Source organism: Salarias fasciatus, chromosome 5 (assembly GCF_902148845.1).
Source record: "Salarias fasciatus chromosome 5, fSalaFa1.1, whole genome shotgun sequence".
NCBI classification, from domain to species: Eukaryota; Metazoa; Chordata; class Actinopteri; order Blenniiformes; family Blenniidae; genus Salarias; species Salarias fasciatus.
This window is the reverse complement of record NC_043749.1, coordinates 23604862-23625890: the sequence shown is the minus strand read 5'-3', so window position 1 is coordinate 23625890 and position 21029 is coordinate 23604862. Positions and strand designations below refer to the sequence as shown.

Genomic DNA, 21029 nt, shown 5'->3' with positions numbered 1-21029 from the left:
AGTTTCACTCCATTATGATCTGTATTATGTTTTAGTGTTGTATAAACTAGGTAAATAAATATATGGACTAGAATATCTGTTGAATTTAGAATAAAAATACTTTAATCCCAGAGAGAAATTATTTCATATAGAATTAAAGACAAGTTAAATTTTCAATAGAACAGAATACCAAAAAAAGTAATATTAAACCATTTATATAGGTCTAAATAAGTGAGAAAATGCTTGGAGTTTAACGTAACGTCACTTTAGTGTTCATGTCTTAGGTCTGATGTCTACACATGCAGAATTATTGATTTATCAAATAAATTGCAGGATTTACAGTAACTGTCATCAAAGAATTCACTTCTGGGATTAATAAAATATTTCAATGTTTTCTATACAACTCTTCAGTGTTTTATTTACTATGATATTATGAATTACTGTATTACAGGTCTGATTTTTAGAAATACATTTACTTCTAATATCTTATTTGAACTTTTTTCCTCTATGTTTACAAGTGTATAGATAAAAAAAACTTTAAATATTTCGAATCGATTAGAACACAATATTGTGTTTTAAGCAACAAAAAAGTGAGATAATGTGACAACTGTATTTGTTGTTGCGGCTTCCTTCATGTGCTGCTCTCTCCACTATCAGCCTCCATTAGTCACATGGCACGAAACTGCTACATCTCAATGATACATCAGTAGGATGGAGTGTGGGCTACATAAAACATCCCTCCAATAAACAATGAGCATCCACTGCAGCTTTAGGATTCAGCACAACAATAGGAGATCTCAAACAGCTTTTTATTACATTTTTCAATCAATAACAGTACAATTTAGTACAGTATCTATCTTGCATCCAGCTCACCGTGGAACACCAACAGACTGAAATGAAATACAAAAAGTGAAAAGGTACATAAGGGTGCAGAGCTCTATAATATTAATGGAAAGAGAAAAGGGAATCCATCTCAGTTGAATTGCATTTTCACTTGTGGCCACACACGAATACATCACATTTATTGTACATCATTGCAGAAAAAAAGAAAAGTGAAAATATGTCACAACTTTAACAAAAGTGCTTCTGTATACAGTGAAATGTTGTCATTCAGATGCTCTGATTTTCAATTTAAGACCAAGAAAAGAAATAAAAGAAAAGTTTTAATATGGACAGTATGAGAGGACAATTTTGTTCCATTGAGAGTGAAGATTTGAAGGAGAGAAAAGGGACTTGTCAAGGATAGGAATTCTCACAATGATTGTTATAGTTATTACAAAAATTGGCATCAATAGAACTGGTAAGCATAATTTACACTATGTATGCAGTCAATGTTAAGTCTCTCTCCGTTCTTGCTCACTCTGGTGCATAGCGTTACCAGTATTAGTACATGATGTATGCAGAGTTTGAGCCAAAAAAATTGGCCTCTATGAAGATCAATCAATAGGTTACTCTCCTTTTCGGAAACAAAAGAAACTCTAGGTTTTTTTCGCACCATTGAAAGCAAGTCTACAGCATGCACATCTAAATTAACTCATGGCAGACAAAATTAAATGTCTTAACTTAAAACATCAGACCATTATTTTCAGACATTGATTTGTACATTTCATTCACAGAGTTGCAACTGCAGTCCCAAGCAAAGGAAGTGTCTATTTAGTCAGGTGAGGTGTTTCACTGAAAGTGGATACGAAACACAAACCCCCTTCCATATAGTAAAATTGAGCCATGCCTTGTTTGTCTCAGCACCTATCTCACTACCCTGCCCCGTCCCACCAAAAGTCAAAGGCATGAACAAGAATAAAGGGGGTTAACTGGATAATTGACTCATAATAACTCCTTTTGTACTGGAATGAGCATTCATAACTTATAGCATGTGCTTGGTTAGTTAACATAGTATTAGTTGAGAGGCAAAGCTTCATGTGCAAAAGGCTGTGATGAAACAAAAACAGCTAGTATATAAATACATCATGGACATTTTGAAAGCTGCTCGTGTAATACGTTCCAAGCTTTTACTTCTGCATGTTTTTCTCATCTGTCTTATATGATTTACCTGGATTAGAAAGACAAGCTGTAATTCAAACATATCTAAAACCACTAAAGAAATATGACAAAAAGAAAGCCATCAAGAATAACAAACCATCAGAATAGAAATCTTAAAAAAAAAAAAAAAAAAAAAAGTTAAATAATTTGTACAATTACACTCCAACATTTGCTTTCAAGACGCACACATTTGCATGGGATGATAGTGTTGTTTTTCTCTTTCAAGGTAACATAAAATGGTCCAAGAAGGAATGCACAAGTTTCTGATTTGATACCACAGGAGATCCTTTCTTAACTAGGTGATAAACAATTGTGCTCTTCTTTGTGTAGGAAAGGCATTGGTTTCCCTTCGTTTTTTGTGGTGTCCAAGTCAGTTTAAACAGTGTTGAAGAAGATGCTGTGAACATTCTCAAGTTGTAATGGTCTTCCAGTCAACTTTGGAGTTAAAAGAACATCTGAGACACAAAAGGACATTCCGATTTTAAATAAAACAATCTGGTCCAGAAATGGGGAAAAGAATGGCGCGTCAATCAGAAACAGCTCTCATCACACACTGTTGTAATAATAACGGCAACAACAATCACCTTCAGGCTTCAATTCCAGATCTTCAGAAAACTGTCCCAGGATCCTGTTGCCACGGCCATGCCGTCATCAGTCACTCCCAGGCAGCTAACGCGGTTGTCATGTCCGGCCAACACACCTGCAAACAGAAACACACCTGAACTTCAGTTTGAGGAGCCAAAACAAGAAAGTCAAAGCAAACACGTCCAGCCAATGATGCACTCTGAACTCAGTCCAAGTGGAGATTATCTTGTGAGACGGAGGACGCGAGGCCGTCCCTCGACGTCACGCGACGCTTACTAACCAGCTCGGTCGGCTTTTAGTGTGTCCCACACGTTACAGTTGAAGTCATCGTATCCTGCCAGCAGAAGGCGGCCGCTCTTTGAGAACGCAACGGAGGTGATGCCGCATATGATGTTGTCGTGAGAGTAGATCATTAGTTCCTGATCGGCGCGCAGGTCGAACAGCCTGCAGGTGGCGTCATCGGAGCCTGTGGCAAAGGCGTTGCCGTTGGGGAAGAACTGAGAGGCCAGAACAAAAAAGGGAAATTACTACACAGAAACAAGTGCGTTAATGAGGCTGTTAAAATGCAGACCAGGAATTTGCTGAGGTGGCGAACAACTTACGCAGATGGCATTGATATCAGACTCGTGGCCGGTGAATGTCTGTCTGCACATGCCCTCTCGGACGTCCCAGAGTTTCGCGGAGGCATCGCAAGCACCAGAGACGAATAACCGCGAGTCCGGAGCCAGCGACAGGCTCATGACGTCGCCTGTGTGTCCAGCAAATGTGGTCGTCTGCTGGCCAGTCTCAATGTCCCAAAGTGCACTGGATAAACAACGTCAAAGGTTTAGAGGCGCGTTCTTCAACTTCATAAGTCATGCTTTGATAAAATCCTTCATTAAAAAAATAAATTAGAAGGTGAAATGTTTCATTACCAAGTGGTATCTCCAGAGCTTGTAACAATCTGGTTGTCATCAAGAAAGCGACAGCAGGAAAGGTATCCTGATATATAAAAAACAAGATTTATTTAGGATTGCAACACTAACACACAGCAATCAAATAAGCAACATTTTAACAAATATTTGCAAGATTAAGCATAACCAGTAACTGCCAACAAAACGAAGAACTCTTAAACTCACTTTTTCTGCACTCAATACACACATTCATACATTCATTAAATTGAAATATGGATTAATTTCAGACTGTATAACACTCCAAACAACGATAAAATAATGACTTAAACATAAACATCACGTGAGACTCCAGTGTATTACACACACACACACACACAGTGCACACAGTGCACACACACACACCAGGTGACAGATGGGAAAAGAAAAACATACCTGTATGTCCAGCGAGCTCGCGGCTCACACGAACATTCCCCTCACGTGTTTTCAGGTTGTAAATGGAGCAGATGTTGTCTAAGCCACCACAGGCCACATAGTTTCCTGAAGGTGCATATGCGCAAGTCATGACCCAGGAAGATCGGAGTGGAATGGCATGGACCTGAAACACAAAGACAAATCCATGCGTTTACATCCAGGTTCATTTTTGTTAAACCCAGGTGCTGCAGTGGAATAACCATTCCGGCTGCCTGCAGCAGAGAAAAGGAGCCCTGTCAGAGGTGAAGACACAAGAGGATGAAGGGAGGTTCTTTAAGGAAAGCTGCTCTGTAGTGCAGTGATCTGAAGCTGTGGTAATGGGCCACCTTTCATCACCAACAGTGAACCGAGGCTCACTGCAAACACAACGCTGGACTCCCTTTTGTGACACGCCTGCCTCTGAATAGCCTGCTGAACCGTCCAGTAAGGAACCAGAGCAAGATCAAGACTGCAGCGCAGACATTTTAACCCAGTTCCTGGAAAAGGTCTGTAGGGAGGAATGACCAAGACTTCCCAAAAGCAGGTAAATGCAGCCAAAAGGGTCTTTCAATCAAAGTTATGCAGATTATTAATATATCGTGAATATTTTTCAGAGTAGTTTCGAAGCCAAAAGCGGGTCTTCATTCATCATTACCTCGTAATGTAAGGGGGAAAAAATGTGTCAACCTACCAGGTCACAAATAAAATATTCATGACTCAAGTAACAAAAGCGAGTGAACTGAGAGCAGAGCACAGAATGTACTGCAGAAACATCAGGCAGCATGCTGGAGATCCTTCACAAGAGATTACACACACACATACACTTTATTTACCAGAATACAACTAGCCATGTTTCTATTTTTAATCTTCTATATATGTATTGAAGTATCCCCCACAAATCTGACCTCAATCTACCCTTACAATCTTCACAGTGGAAGGACGACCCTTTAATCTTTTAATTCCCATCTGGATTTATTCCCACTGAATCAAGATGAAGCTCCTTTGCCTTCCTCAGCACACTGCAGCTGGACTTTCCATTTCAAAGTTTCAGTTTGTGATGGATCGGCCAAGTACACAAAAGATTAGCAAACCATCCTCTTCCATAAATTTAAATGCACTGAGGGCCCAAGTACCGAGGCAAGCAGCCAAAATGCCTCTCTGAGTCGATCTTAAACTCTCTTCCAAGATGTTTTTTTTTTTCCTGTGTTCAGGTTTGATCTTATGAGCTGCCAAACAATAAGTTTTTCAGCAAATTATAGAAGAGCGAGACAAGTTTAGAAGAGTTAAAGACACAAACACCTCTGTTCATTAGTAGCAACTTCACTTCAAGGCAAGTCGAGTTTTAAAAGTGAAACTACAAGCCCTCACAGTTCCGTTTTTGTGCTTTGTTGTCACATAAACTGACTGAACTATTGCTACGCTTCAGAAACTGGGACTTACCTTATTTGTGGTATAGCTATCCCAAATAATGAGTTTGCCATCTTGAGAGGCACTGACCAAGAGTCTATAAAGACCAAAAGAGATCAATTATTAGATTCAATGCACAAACCTCTATTTCTCTCCAGAGATTAAAAAAAAAAAGACAACCTGCAATACCGTTTTATTTAAACAAATATCTCTTGATATGTAGCAGAAAGTGTCCCATTCTCTCCTAATCACTTTCAGTTTACCTGGAATCTGTTCCCCAATGCATGGCATAGATTTTAGCCAAATGACCCCGGAGCGTTCGTCTTGTACGCATTTGGATTCGTCCAACGGGGTCAATATTAGCTGTGATCTGCGAATCATTAAGTACTTTGATTAGTTCCAGACAAAATGCTTCAGGGCAATGTTTGCTGTTGGTTTTGGACCTTACCTGTGATAGTGTGGCATCTGCACATGCTTTCCTGGCATCCTGACAACAAGGAAAAGAATCTTCAGTTTAATCTCAAGCCAGTGTTTGCGAGACAAGTAAAACTCGTCCAGATCTCATGAGCAGCGGCTGACAGACGGCATGAACGGTAGCCACATTCTCTTACTTACTCTGATCTGATTCTTGAGCTGCTCTGCCTCTTGGCGTAACTGGTCCAGTTCACTCATTTTATTTTGCTTTTTCTGTTACCTTACTCCAACTACCAGGGCACTTGTTGATCTGAAAGGGGGAAAAAACACACACACACACACACACGAAGAAAATCGACATGTTAATGATTGATACAAGTAATATGATATACAGTTCATGGTTCAACCTCCTTCCTACTTCAATGTCACACACATAATCCTGACACACAATTCAGATTGCTGGACAAATCCTGTTAAGGCATGACTTTCCAGTGATCCGAAAAGCAGTCATTATCCTGTTGACCTCAATCCCCGGGATACTGGGAAATTTAGCCAAGTGATCAATAAGCCACTTATATTAATCAAGTCTTGAGGCATACTCCAAGTTCATCTAATAAAATATATTTTTAAAATCTAAGTCATGATACCCATCACATGCCCATACAAAAAGAAGGACTTACCTTCGCTCAATTCCTATTCATCAAACCTTTTGATATATTTCTGCTTTCACTGATTCGGTTGGAAGAACAAGCTGAGCAACTAATCAAATCTTCTGCTATAATTTTGAGCAAACGTTATTCAAGATTAATTTAATATTGACATTTAAGTTGAACCTAACAATATATACAATGATTACTGCAGCCAGGACATTGATTGTTCAAGTTAAATACTTAAACACACCCCGTGGTGGCAACACCATTTGTATTTTACATGTGGTCAGTAGTAAAATCTCTATTAAGAATAACAATCACTGATCTTTAACTCCAGCTGAGCATCAAACTGAGGTATAATGTCTTCAGATTAAGCCCAGATTGAGGTAATTGTTCAAATGTGCTGAACAGAATACAACTGTAGTCACACTACCGTCTGTTTGAAAAATCACATTAAAAACATGTTGCGGCAGATCACTGTGTAATAAACTTAGCTAAGTGTCCACACACAGTTAAAAAAACACAATTATAAAGTCAACTTTGAGTTTTCCACAAATGACTGCCAAGTTTATAGAGTGTAGAGACATTTCTTGATTGAATTTTAAACTAAACCATATTCGATAAATTTCAGTTGACAACGTACATTGAAACATCAAAACCCAGAATGGAACTACTTTAAAATGAATAAATGCAATCATCATATCACCAAAAGGAGACATTTCAGCGCTATAAATTAAAATCATAAGCATCTAAGTACTATGTGAATCACCTCACGGAACAAGTTCAGCTTACCTGGTGTATTTCAGTCTGTCGGCCTATGTAACTCTAGCTAACGGAACAAGACTTCAAATCTTTTCTACCTGACCACATCACCTTCCAGGTCCTCTGATTGGTTGACCTTTCTGACAGAGGTTATCCTCTTATGGTCATTAATCTCATAATAAATATGTCATGGAATGTAATCATCGCGCAGCATCATCCTGTGGCGAGAGATTTCCATTCACATTTTCAAATATACAAAAGATACAATGATTTAAAATCATTTTTGTGTCAATATGCAAACAAAGCTCAACTAGTGCATTCAGGTTTTAGGTCGTTTTTTTCAGATCATGAAGTGACTAGAGCCCACACCAGTGCATGAAAAGCTGGTTTTGGTGTCACTTTTAATTTAAATGGATTGTAAATTTCCCCAGTTTGTAACAATTAAAGGACTATCGCATCTTATCTGACATGTCAAATAATATGCTTATATTTTGCATGAACCATCTTTCATTGAATTAATCATTTACAATTTTATTAGAGAATAACAGATGTTGACCTGATTCTTTGATTAAATTATGTTACTTTTGGCTGTGTTGCACAATTTGAGCCTTTGAGTTAAACTCAACAGGTTTGTGACATTTTGAGAACGTTGCACTAGAACATAGCAGTCCATTCAAAAAGAACAAACTGTGTTTTACCATGTTTTCCAAACCAATCTCTTAAGCCTACGGTGGTAATAGGTGTTTGTGGGAGGGTCTGAAGTTAAATTTGATATATTCCACATCTCGAAAAAGAAGAAAAAAAATTTCCTGTTGACCTCTGTGGATGCTTACAGTTAAGGAGTTCCTCTCCCTCATCACTTCTCCTTTCCAAGCGCCTGATCAGGGTCAGCTGACTGCATGATAAACAATGAGCAGTGGCAAACAGCCTCAAGTTGTAGCTCACTCGCTGCTCTCAGGTCTCTTAAGGGCGGTTGGTGTCCGTGACTTTCTGGAGTTGTTGCCCATGTTTCCAGTTAAAAAAATGTTTTATGTTGCAATAGGTACGTAAACATCTGCTCTCGAAGGACAAGCCGGCTTATCTGTACTGTTAAACGATGATAATGCAATGTTTCACAGGTCTAAAGCTGGATCATAGAAAGAGCCATAACCAGCAATATCACTGAGCAACTCCATAATCCTAAAAGCTAAAATCCTCAGTCAATGAGGCTCTAATCCTATCCATGTTCACTAACATAAACAGCTGGTAAAGCCAGTCCAGGCATTAGAAATATGTTTTCCCAATCATAAAAAGGATGAGCTTAATCTTAATTCTTCTACAAACAACTAATCCCGGCACTTAGTTAAGGAGAGTGCCTGGATTTTCAGCTGTCAGTGAAATCACAGCCCTAAAACAAACCCTCTTTTCTACTGTTCGCTGTGACCAAACGCTCTAAAATTAGCAACACTTTATTTACAGGAGTTTAATTCATGAAATCCATATGTAGAAACAAATAAGTTTTGGTAAATATGCAAGGTTTGCATTTATCACAATGAAGTTGAGTGTACAAAAATAAGCATGTAAAATAACCAGGTATTTTTTGTAAAGGATTTTAAAGCTGGGACTCCACTGTAAGCATTGTGGTAGTGTACTTAGCCACAGTGTGCAGTACTGTGATTTCCATACAACTCCACAAACGTCACGAGCTAATCCTCTACTTTGCATTGTATTTGAATGGTGTTAGGAAAACTGTTAGACCGGCTATTCTCATTTGTTTCGAAGCTTGGTCTCATTCATATATATATTCATATTTTTATATAAACACATATATAGACGAGATCTCTGCAGCGTCGTGTAGTTAAGTACAGCGAATCCAACACTGTGTATCTGATAGAAATTGATCGAAATTGCACCTTTGGTGAGCCTGCAGAGTGTATTGATAATATGACTTGCACTGATGGCAATCTGAGAAGATGCAGCTAAACGCCATCTTGCAGACTGCTGTCCGCTAGTTAGCCTAGCTAGCAGGCTTGACAGTACAGGCCTGCAGGCAGGGCAGAGCTGCTCCTCAATAAAGCTCTATACGATCACTTTATTTTCAACCATTTCCACTTGCTCGTTGATAAACTGTGGTAGACGAGTCAAGACAGAGAACGGTTTGAGTGGATGGATCTCCTAACACGGGAATTAAGCGACTACTACCGCCTAATGCAAAATAACGTAACCACAAGCACTTTAGGGAAGACTCGGCGGCTCTTCCGCAATTAGACTCAGTGCTATGGAGTTAGCTTTTAAGCCAACTATGTGTAAACCTTGAAACTGTCCTGTTGATTGGCCTGCAGGAATCCACTTACTTGCATACTAACAATCTCGTTAAAGCCAACAGTAGCCGGTTGATTCGATTATCTGTTGTTTTTTTTGTTTTTTTTCTTACTCGGTTCTCTCTTCCTGCGGTAGAAACGAGACTAAAAACTGCAAGGTCGGGCGGAGATGGCCTGTTTCACTTCAGTAAGCAGCCGATCGCAGTTGCAGAGGGCTGCTGGTGAATCCCGGAGTAAATGATCATTTACAATTCATCGTTACACAAACGCCTGTTTGCTGACATACATAACTAACAAGTTAAGGCGTTGCACCGGTGCCGCCGCTATGTTGCAAGGAGGCAGCGATATGCTAACTTATTTGTTCAGCTTGGAGGGGGGGAAGGGTGTTAACGCTGCAAAAAACAGCTCTTTCGGTAAGCGTTACTTTTGCACATATATGATATGTGCACAGACCTTTGTCGTTGTATGCGAGGAGCTCCGACGATGCCAACAAACAATATTTGCTGCTAATTTGTTTACGGGACGTTTATTGTTCCTGCCCAGCCCAGTGTGTCATCAAGTCACAACAAAACCTTTACAATGTTAACATTTCCAATACAGATGGGACATTTTAAGCTTTGGATGAGATGTTTGGGATATTTTTAGACTTCTGAGTACCCAGCCCTTACAGCTCAGCGTTTTAGGCCGAGGAGCAGCTCCGCTGGGCCATCACTGACAGTAAGTCAGACTGGCCAACATTAACGTTACTTCTACGGCAGCCATAAGCATAAATTCTAGTAGTTCATCCAGCTTGATTGATTGGATGATTTCATGTATAGGGTGATTAAAATCTGCAGCCAAGCCAGGATCCTACACTGAACGCACGCCCGTGGCTCAGCCACTTTTATCTGCTTACGGTAAAATAGCCAACTTAACGTTAGCTCACCGCGGCTAACTTACGGCTAAGCAGCTAGCTTCTGCTACCCCACCCCCGGGCACTTCAATTCCGCCACAATTCATCTGCTAAAGGCATTAACAGCAGCCGCGAAAGACGTGGAAAGCGACACGGCCGCCGCCTTACTTCGACCTTACCTGAATTACTTTGCGCCTGTTTTTGCGTTTTGGCATTGACTGGACGACGAGACGGCGTATCCCTCCGATCCACGCATCAACGAGCACCGAGCACAGCGCTAGCTCACTAACTAGCTCAGCCAGCTAGCGTCGTTTTCCGAGGAGCAGCCCTTGTCGTACGCAGGCTACGGCTAGGGAGCTCGACAGCCTCAGTCAGCCAACCGGAGAGGGGAGGAGGGAGGGGGGGATCACACCCACTGAGCCCTGCGCTGCTGGAGACACTGCCCGGGCACACCGAGAGAAAAAAAAAACCCTGTTCTTTAAAATCACTTCGCCTCATTCAACGACGCTTCCCAGTAAGACTCCCCTTTTAGCCGAGCTTCACCATTCGCCCTGTCCGTGAATAGCAACCAGTCCGGCCATCGACCGAGGAGATGGGCGCGGTAACCCTGCAGTCAGCGCCGGGAAACCCCACGCTGCAGCAGCGCTGGGAGGAGAAGCTTGAGCTGGACTCCTCTCCTCACACCACGGGAGATGATGCTCTGATCACTGTCTCACTTTCAACATACATGTTTCCTCTGAGCGCTCACGAAAAGCCCCGAGAACAAAATGTTCGCTTAGTTTGCCCAAATACAGGTTGGGTGGGTGGCTTCTGAAGTAGGAAGTGATACTCATGGTTTGAACAGGATGAGCCCAGAACAGCAGTCAAACAGCATTGTCTTTTCCAAATGCTTGAAATAATTGTCAGAACTGAATGTTTAATTAAATATCCAGGACAGGATGGAAAGAAAGTGAGCATGCTTTATTGGTCCCCTTGGGAAATTACTTCTCTACATTTAACTCATTCTAATCATAGTTAACCTTAATTACACACACTAGGAGCCATGGGATCTCATGGTGAGATGCTGAGGGAGCCAGTGGGGGTGGAACACCGTGCTGAGGAAGTCACTGTGGCAAACTGTTGTCAGTGGGATTCAAACCCGAGAACCCCAACTCTCAAACCTCTAGGCCACCATTCTGACAAGTTAAAAACCCTATCCCATCATCCATCCATCCATCCATCCATCCATCCATCCATCACAGAGCTCTGGAGGCAATCCCAGTGAACTATGGGTGAGGGCAGAGTACATCCTGGACAGGTCACCAGTTGATCCTATCAATCCTATTAAAGATCAAAACACACAGACTAAGAGATTTGTGGATTTAATGTTGCAATTCATGTTGGGCTTGGGGAACCTGTGGGGTTTGTTTATTGCATTCAACTAAATATTGGTTTGTCAGTAAAGTTGTTTCCTGTTAGCTCAGGCATTGTAACCTGATACCAAATTCTCAATGCACATTTGTGTAAATCTGAAATCTATTTTTGGCCCAACAAGAACTTTTTTATTTTTTAAGCGAAATGTGCTGCTATTTTCTTCGAATCTTGTAAGTGCAGTTATGTAGTCAAGACGAGCCCAATTCTGTTCAACTCATTCCAATTTTATTTATGTAGGGCCAATACCAACGTGGTAATCTCAAGGCACATTTACAGAGAAAACCCTAGTTGTTCCACTTCAGTAAGCATGGGTGATGGTGGAAAAGGAAAAATCCCTTCTAATCAGGAAGAAACCTTTGTAGAATCAAAATCAGTTGCACAGATCTCTGTTGTTCTGTTTAGGGTTAGGAGCTAGAAAGAGAGAAAAAGGACAAGACAGAGAGCAACGAGCAAACAGATACTCGATGACTTGCTGGCAATGTGATGAGACAGGAAGCTCAGACCACAAAGTTCCAGTTCAGACACCCACGGTAAAAAGGAATTGCAATAGTCTTCTCTGGAAGTAACAAATGCATTGATTAATTCCCCAGCGTCACTCCGAGTCAACATGATCGGATTTCAGAGATTACGCAGGTGAAAGTAAGCAGTTCTGCAGACTTGTTCAATGTGGCAGTCAAAGGTTCAGTCGTGGGAAAGATAATGCTCAGACTCCTCACAGTGTACTGGAGGTCAAAGCATAACAGTGCGACTATATATTTTCAGATAATTTGTCTCTCATCTGTTCTTCTGCCAGATGTAATAATGCCTCCTAAGTTCAGGAGCATAAAATCAAACCTCATCCAGACTTTCATGCTTCTGGTTTGAGAAGCTGCTTGTTGTCATCTGGTTTGCATATTAATACATTAAAATACAAGTAATTGGAGTGTTCCTTGTTTAAGATTCTGACAGAAACCACATATAATGTAAAAAGCATGGTTCTGAACACAGAACCCTGTGGAACTCCATAGTTAACTTTACTCTAACCTATGATTGGAAATAGTTTAAAGCTTTTCTTTCAGTCTCGATGATATAGTCTTGTCTCTGTAATAATATGTTATGATCAATGGCATCACATGCAGCACTGACATCGTTCAGGATGAGAACAGAAACAAATCCTTTGTCTGAGGCCACAAGATCATTTGTACTTTGACCAAAGCTGTTTCTGTGCTGTAATGAGTTTTAAATCCTGGCTGAAAAGCCTCAAGTAAATACTGTAATTACACATATTCATTGAAGTAAATGTATCTTATGGCATTGCAAATGCAAGTTTTAATCCATATGCACATAAACAAAAGACAGAAAATACAATAGTCTTTGATTTTTGCTATGTTAACCTTCAGCCAACTATCTCATGCAAATATCTGGATCTGATACCTTCACAATACTTATTCTGTGTCAGCCTTTAATCTCCTAACATTACATAGAAGATTATTGCAGATATGCAGTACAAAGATGTCTGTTTTTCTTTCATATAGCTGACAAATGTGAAAACCTCATATTTCATATTGTAATGTTGCTGCATGGTTTCAAAAACATCGCTGGGGGCTACACAACACCTGCTAATGTTCTACAGTGAGATAATTGCAGCTTTTTTGATGAGCATTTTTCTTATATCCTATTTTACTCATCTTGAATATTATGTTGGTATTTAATCAAATAACAAGAGGACTGTTATTGAACTATTCTGAACTGAACACAAGTTCATAAAATTGTATTTTCCATATAATTGCCATGCTGTTAACCATTTGTGATCAGTATCCAAATGTTCCTCATGGGTGATTAGTAAGTCCATCCTCTAAGTGCCATAAACGGTCTTCGAGCAGGCCTTTCTATATACTCCTGGGAAAGACCATTAGGAGCCCAGTAATGAGGAGGCGAAGCAAGCTGCTCACTCTACAGTAAGTGTTGTAATAATAACATACGTTATTTTAACGACCCGTTTCTTTACTTCCAGATTAGCAGATTAGACAAAATAATGCTTGTATTTTTCATTTGAGAAACTGACATGAGGGTTTATTAATGCAATATTCATTCTGATATCATTTAATTTTCACGTGAAGATACAAGAACAGGGGAAATTGATGAGTTTAATAGGGATTAATCCTACCAAGAGATAGCTTTGTCAGATAACTGAAGATGTGGACAAAGATGGCAAAATAGTTCATTAAGATTTCACTTGGAAAACCCTAAGATTGATTTCTGATGATAAATGCCTTAGAGAAGCCCAGCCTTATAGGCATCTGTGTCACAACATATTTGCCAAAATTCTAACCTTGTTGTAGTTGGAAATAAATGTTCTGCTCCCATGAAAGCTGTTGATCCTCTGTTCTTACTGCAGTGTGACATTGTAGGTTGGTTCTGTTTACATATATGGGTACCGCCTTTAAAATGTATTTGAGTATTACAGGGCAGCGAGTCTGACGGTGTGGATGTGTGTATGGGTTTGATCACTTTAAGGCTCTACTCAAACAAAGTGAATTATTTAAGCACTCAAGCAGGATCTCTAATAAAATCCTGAACAATCACAGAAGCCAAACAGATTAACAAAATGGATGTTTCTAGTTGTTAAAGACACCTTTGTGATAGAATACTTTTAAGTCATTTAATCTTCACTCTTGACAGTGTAGCTCATGATAACATAGAACGATCAGATACATTGTGGATTCTCATAGCAGACCTGTTTCTAAAAATACAACTTTCTAAAATGCATAATAAGAAAACACAAAGTGTTACCTAATACTGCAGCAATGCTGCAAGTATCAAACTGTCCACTGGATGGCAGTGTTTGACAGTGTGTGATGTGGTGGGCGAGTAAAGGGTTTGAAAGCCAAACACTGGAGGCAGTACCGGAGTGATAAAAAAAAAAAAAACACTCAGGAGGGAAAAGCTAAAACCTTAGAATTATATTTTTCCTTTTTAATGTCTGTAGATTTTCAGCCAATTTTTTTTTTTTAATTTATTTTCGACCATTAATTGGGCTTTAAAGGGAGTTTCTATAGGTGGCAGCAATCCACTGTAATTATGCATTATGCATTCTAATCCATTATTTGATTATAAGACGTATGAAATGCAGATGTTTTTATCTTAGACTGGATTTTATTGAGGACAAATAACATATTGCAGCAGTTGATACGATTCTCATTCCCATTTCTTTTATTGCTACATTTCTACTAAACATTTCGATATACAGAAGACTTTTAGTTTTTGAGTGAGGATGTAGATGATTGTCTTTAGATATTCTTTTTCTGTTGATAACTGAATGCATATTTTATGTATGCTCTTTTCAACATCTTGGGCTTTTTTTTTTCTCTTTTTAATTTATTTTAATTTTTTTTTTTTAAACTGCTGCTTGTCCAGAAAATCATTCAAACTCATACAAAACATAAATATTAATCGATAAGTTTTTCCCCTGTCTGTGGATGATGGTTTTGTTCTTGTATGTCTTTCAATGTTTAATTTTCTCTTTCCCTCTGTCTAATACACCAGAGTTAATCATTTCTGTCGTAAAGTGATTTTTTTTAAACTGCAGCAGCTTCCTGGTTTGACGGCACTGAGCTTCAAGAGAACCAAGAACCCGGACGGTGAGCTGAAAGCTGCCTTCAAACTGCTTGAAAAGGATGCCAATAAATCTCTTGTCTGGAAAAGACTCAAGTAAGACTTTACAGCGTTAAACGAAATGTTTTGATAAGTGGTACGGAAATTATTTGCTCTACGTACTGCTTAAAACCAAAAACCTGGAATTAATGGACTGAATGTGAAACGCAGCACCCATGAGAAGTCCCATGTTTTATGGTATTTATTTATTTTTAATCAAAGTCTTTCTGTGCTTTTTCTGTTTCATGTCTATCTACAGATAAGTGCTGATGAGTGACATCCAGGCAGACCAGATGAAGAAGCAGATAAAGATGGTGGAGGAACCATTGACTATGAAGGTACTTTCCATATTTAAGGTCATTACAGCTCCAAAATTACTGTAATTCAGTTAAAACATAAATGAGTGGTCACTGGAAGGCTGCACGATTGTATATTGTCTGTGTAAGTTTGGTATAGCTGTACATTTAAATTTTACATATGTATATTTACACTTTATTCATATTCACCCACATATTATGTAAATGTGTGCACTGCACGTCTGGATTTGATGCCATTGGACATTTTATTACCCTTTAATTAATGTTCAGCATTCTCACCTCAGACTGGGGTTTTTCTGTGAGGGCATGTTCTTGCTGTGTCTGGGTTTTCTCCACCTACTGAATTTTTATGATTCTTAGAATTACTTCAGGCGTGAATGTGTGTATTTGACTTTTTTTTGTCTGTATTTCACTAATGTACTCTGCATATAGTCAGCTTGTATCAGCTCAATCCCCTGATCCCTCATTATATGAGATACGGGATGGAAACATCAATAATATTATTATTTTTCTCAATATTAATGACTTTTTGTCCCTATTAAACAAACAATAACTACTGAGATACATTATTATTTTTAATTTTTAAAATACCTTTCAAACTCAATGTACATGTATAATGTCTTTTAACTGAATCTGCTCTTCCCCGCACTATGGCTTTAAATTGATTATAACTGTAGTTTAAATATGCTCAGAGTTGTGTAAATAAAAATAAATGCATGAAAATTTATTCGGTTTATTTTCATTTGAGTTCTGGTTTCGATTACTTTTTGCATTTAGCTTTATAAAAATGTACAACTATTCATAATGTACAAAAAAAACCAAACCCTCCATTGTGATTGGTCAGTAATTGGCTCATGCCTCTCTGTGGGTCAATTCCAGTTCCCGAGGCTGAAACAGATGACATCAATGGGTTAATATCCTCAGACCTGCCACCCGGATGCAGTCATTCACATGGGTCTGACAGCATCTGGTGTTCAGGGCCATTAAATCCCATTCTCATCCCTGCAAAGCCAGATAGACAGCTCAGGGAGCCAACCACATTTATCATCTTGAAGCCATTAGACCAATTGCTGGGTGGAGGGGGAGGGAGTTTGCAGCACTGATCTCTGTTTGCAGCATCCCTGGAGCAGCCTCTGTTGTGTGAAATACAAGAAAGGGCAAGACGGCGGGAGCAGATCCTGGGAGGCAACCGAAGACCCGAAAGAGACTCTCTCGGGGGCTGCCGGGACCGGGTTCCTTTTTGTGTGGAGTCCGCCATCAGAGGATGTGGCTGTTTTGTCAATGTAAACAGCCTGTGCAATACCTGCATTGCTAAGAGGGGAAGCAGAAGAGGAGGAGGGGCAGACATTACAGCAAATTATTGCTTCCTCCAATGATATTTTTCTGTCTTTAGTGATTTCCAGCCTGCTGCAGGTTACTCCTCAACATGCATGTTGTGTTTTAAGGTACGTACGCATGTCTACTCTGAGGAGACACATGAGTAGGACCTTGTCATGTCTGGCAGAGGGAGCTCAGCTGTTTTATTTGTAAAACACAATGAGATACAGTGCATCCTAAAAAAAAAGAAAATACCAACCTCCCCCTCCCAATAAACTGTACTAATACAATTACATAATCCGAACAAAAGGGTAAAAGCTGCATGCTGTGTTTTTGTGCAGCGTAAGGAGCTTTAACTGGACAGCAGCAATGACTGAGCCTGCTCTTTGTTTTTCATTGGTTGACTTCAGTTGCACATGTTCCTCATTAGGAACACAAGCAGACAGGAGAGGAGGGAGGAATGGCCCGCATGTCTGTTTTCACCGCCTTCCTGTGTCACTTTGCAACAAAACGGGATCATGTTCATTTTTGAACCTCCCAGGATGTGTGCATCTTGAGCAAAATTGCTTTTTACTCTCACGGGACGTGCGTAGTACTTGCGTGGGTGTGAGGCACGTGTACCGGGACCTGGATGCAGTGGATATTTATGGAACCTGTGTGTGTGAGCGCGCGCGCGTGCGCGCGCGTGTGTGTGTGTCTGTGTGTGTGTAAGTGTGGGGCAGGGTGTGAGTGCATGTGTGTGGGTGGGTGCAAGTTGATTCTGACGTTTGAACGCGCTGCCAACACATTTCCTAAGAGCGCAAGTTATTCCTCACTATTTCACGAAGTTTGCTCGACCAATTTCCTTCTGTGTGCTTTCAGCCCACATCCTGCCCAGCTCACCCACCACAGCCCCGCTGGCACCCTGTGCCACGGTTTGAATGAAAGTGAAAGCACTGGGTCTCTGGACCGAATTCTGTAATATTACATTTTTAAGATCTAAGCAAATAAAATAAGTAAATATTAAAGAGCTTTTGGATTTCCAGGTTTGAGACAGAATTGTGTTGTTAATACTGCATAAATCCTCCTCATGAGTATTTTTTTTTTCTCTTTTCTTCAGTCCACAGATTTCATGGTCGCTGCCTCAGCAGTCCCCATACCTGCGGGAGGACGCTCATGTCGGCCATGAGGCGCACTAGAGATGAGTGACGGGTCCAAATCCACACCGATCGAGAACACCACCTTCCGCTGAGCCACTTCACACCCGACCATGGCTGTGGACACGGCCAAAACTACCACAAGTTTTCTTCCCACCGCTCCCCCGAGCGCCACCGTCCCCCTCCTGTCCACGAGCCCCGGGGCCAGAGACAATGTCACCTCCAGAACACTGATGACTGTGACGATTACGGCAAATGAGACCACTTTCAACGCCACCGCGTTTCCAGAGGTGGTGATTGAAGGGTCCGGCATGGGGATGCTGCTAGTGCCCATTGGCATCATCACTGTTATCGGCTTAGCCGTGGCAATAGTAAGGAATCCATTCTACATTATTTTACAGTGTCTCCAAAGTAACATTTCACACATCAGGAAGACTTTTCGTTTCTTACGCTGTGATTACTCCTGTTCTTTTGTAGATGCTGTATGTCCGGAAAAGAAAGCGGTAAGCTGCACAGACACTGAGCTGGGGGATGTGGTTCAGGATATTTCAAGACTTATCAAAAATGATCACAAACACCAGATTCCCAGAAGGATTTCAGCATCCCACTCATCTCAGTGCTTCACACACTTATTTCCTCCTCTGTCCTGTGACTCATCAACTGTGTTCGGAAGAAACCAGAAGGAATCTGGCGGTTAACACACACAGTCATTTTCCTGATGGTTTCATTAATCTGCTACTATGTTCACGAACATCCATACATCCTGCAGGCCCCTCTCTCTGTCCGCCAGTCGTTTCTTACCTCTGCGTTGTTCTCACACAGGCTCGAGAAGTTGAGGCACCAGCTGATGCCCATGTACAACTTTGACCCTGCTGAAGAACAAGACGACCTGCTGGAACAGGAACTGCTGGATCATGGAAGGGAAGGCAGCCTCTCGGGTCCGAATGCCAAGGTACAGACTAGAGGAGAGAGGTTTGGTTTTTTTCACATGATCACTATACAGCATCGCTGAGTCACATAAGTAATGAACAATAAAGAATTACACCGGATTGTCATGTGGAAATAAATGTAGATTTTTTAACTTTGGAGGACTGAATATTATTTATTGACATTGACTGATTTTTTAAAAATAAATTGCATAGAAAAGAATTTTCAGTTTTTCATTTTTGAGTTCGGTAATCCATAATTTACATGTTACTTTAACGAGGATCATTACATTTTTAAATGTTCCAGTTTTTCGCTGTCGTAATTCTTAATTTCCTTTTATTTCTTTTAAGTTTTGACACATGGCATAGTGGTATAAGGTAAACATGGTAACGTATCACCTGTGTGTCTCTTCAGCCACTTCTCTTAAACCCCTGTTTAACACACCTCACTTCATCCGTTCCTGACACCGATGAGTAATTCAGATTTATTCAAGTGTGAGCTATTCTGAAATATATGATCCAAGTCATTTCATCCAAACCTCCTTCCATCTTATCTTCAAACTCTTTCCTTAAGTCTTGTTTGCTCCTAACACATTTCAGGGGCCACAGAGAGAGAATGCTCCCACATTAAAACAAATTTTATACTCTTATGCGTCTCTAGTTAAACCAGTTCCATGACTGATTATCAGAACATTGTTGGCAAAGTGAAAGATGGAAAATTGCTACTCAGTAATCTATAGTTCAGAAGAGTCACTGAAGTTATTTCAGTGCGCTGTGGCACAATCAGCTTAACTTCATAAACTAAATTCAACAAAGTGAACTTCCAGAGTTCACTAAAGCGGGGCTTTTTTAGAGTTTTAGCTGCTGAGTTCCTCTTCGCAGAGCCGGAACTTCCCTGTGCCCCCCGGCTCCTCACACACCACATGCTTTGTTTCACGCTAAGGCATATTCTGTGGTTATATGCTGGAATTCCTTATGTTTTCCACATCATAAGATGCCGTTAACAGCTGTTGGGATCCATAAGCAGTAAATAGAACAATTATTCTCATACTAGTTTAATTTTAAATGCTGAGATGTCTTTATATGTTGTGTGTAATTATCACAACTGTTCCCTTTTTGGTTTTGGGATTATTTTCTAATTTTAATTTGTCTCTTTAGGCTTGACATAAAATCAGTTGTATTTGTGTTAAACTTTTTTTTTTTTTTGTTAAAAATACATAAAAACAAGCTTGATTTTTCCTCATGCTGTGTCTTCCCATGTAGTTGTGTGGCGCCTCCCAGAGGCGGTCGCTCAACTACATGTGGTCCCAAACTGCACTGCTCTGCATCTCTGTGGCCTCTGGGACTCATTTAATTCCAACAGTCAACAGTATTCATGTGAGAGTTTTAGCCTTTCAGTCATAAATGTCCGATAGTAACAGAACGTAGAGTGACACACTGATTTCTGACGGTCGTCAGGTTGACGTCCGCGCCGTTTTAAGGCCGCTCACGGTGTTGTTTTCTGTCCCCGCCGCCCATCTCTTGTGCAGACTCTCACAACCTCCCAGGGGACGACGCAGAGGCCCAGTCGTCTGGTCTTCACGGATGTAGCCAAAGCTCTCAACGCGTAACGGGCCCGTGTCGTCGGCTGATGTGCGTTTACGGGGCCCTGTTGGGCTCATCGAGACTGTCGCTCAGGAAAGGAAAAAAAAAAAAAATAAATCAAGGGGAAACTGGGCTGTTTTGGAGAGTAACTGGAGCTCTGATGAATGCTTTCATCGCCGCACTTGAAATTTCCTTTTTTTTTTTCATTTCAGAGAATTAAAAAAACAAACAAACCACGAGGTGCATGTTTGAAAAGGGAGAGAGACGGAAAGCATCACATATGATATTGCACTGTTATCGTTTGTAACACAAATGCTGTGTGATGCACTTT

The 21029-nt window shown here is 40.4% G+C and overlaps 3 protein-coding genes and 1 long non-coding RNA gene across 5 annotated transcripts in view; 3 read left to right on the top strand and 1 right to left on the bottom strand.

The window, feature by feature from the left end:
- LOC115388073 (uncharacterized) overlaps window positions 1-6228 on the top strand; it is a 13838-nt gene extending 7610 nt beyond the window's left edge. The window contains exon 3 of the long non-coding RNA XR_003931449.1: window positions 6148-6228. This is a non-coding gene — a long non-coding RNA (uncharacterized LOC115388073). The remainder of the gene's footprint in view (window positions 1-6147) is intronic.
- LOC115388032 (guanine nucleotide-binding protein G(I)/G(S)/G(T) subunit beta-1-like) lies at window positions 770-11003 on the bottom strand. The gene is made up of 11 exons (XM_030090962.1): window positions 10552-11003; window positions 5970-6078; window positions 5803-5841; window positions 5618-5724; window positions 5388-5451; window positions 3930-4092; window positions 3519-3585; window positions 3207-3408; window positions 2885-3101; window positions 2604-2719; window positions 770-2474 (listed from the first exon to the last, which is right to left on the bottom strand). Exons 2-10 carry the CDS (start codon window positions 6024-6026, stop codon window positions 2613-2615), a joined length of 1023 nt encoding a protein of 340 aa, XP_029946822.1. The 5' UTR covers window positions 6027-6078; window positions 10552-11003; the 3' UTR covers window positions 770-2474; window positions 2604-2612.
- LOC115388164 (calglandulin-like) lies at window positions 10965-18230 on the top strand. Its single transcript, XM_030091117.1, is given in 7 exon segments — window positions 10965-11081; window positions 13885-13984; window positions 15340-15475; window positions 15693-15712; window positions 15715-15756; window positions 17914-17966; window positions 18159-18230. Coding segments are annotated over 7 exon segments (540 nt in total).
- Window positions 15440-21029, top strand: c5h3orf18 (chromosome 5 C3orf18 homolog). Of its 2 annotated transcripts, XM_030090987.1 has the most exons (6): window positions 15440-15475; window positions 15678-15756; window positions 18152-18559; window positions 18666-18691; window positions 19011-19140; window positions 20644-21029. In XM_030090987.1, exons 3-6 carry the CDS (start codon window positions 18302-18304, stop codon window positions 20722-20724), a joined length of 495 nt encoding a protein of 164 aa, XP_029946847.1. In that variant the 5' UTR covers window positions 15440-15475; window positions 15678-15756; window positions 18152-18301; the 3' UTR covers window positions 20725-21029. The 2 variants fall into 2 exon arrangements, with proteins under 2 accessions (XP_029946847.1, XP_029946846.1); XM_030090986.1 differs by lacking the exons at window positions 15440-15475; window positions 15678-15756 and adding an exon at window positions 16838-17180 and having other exon boundaries at window positions 20644-20776.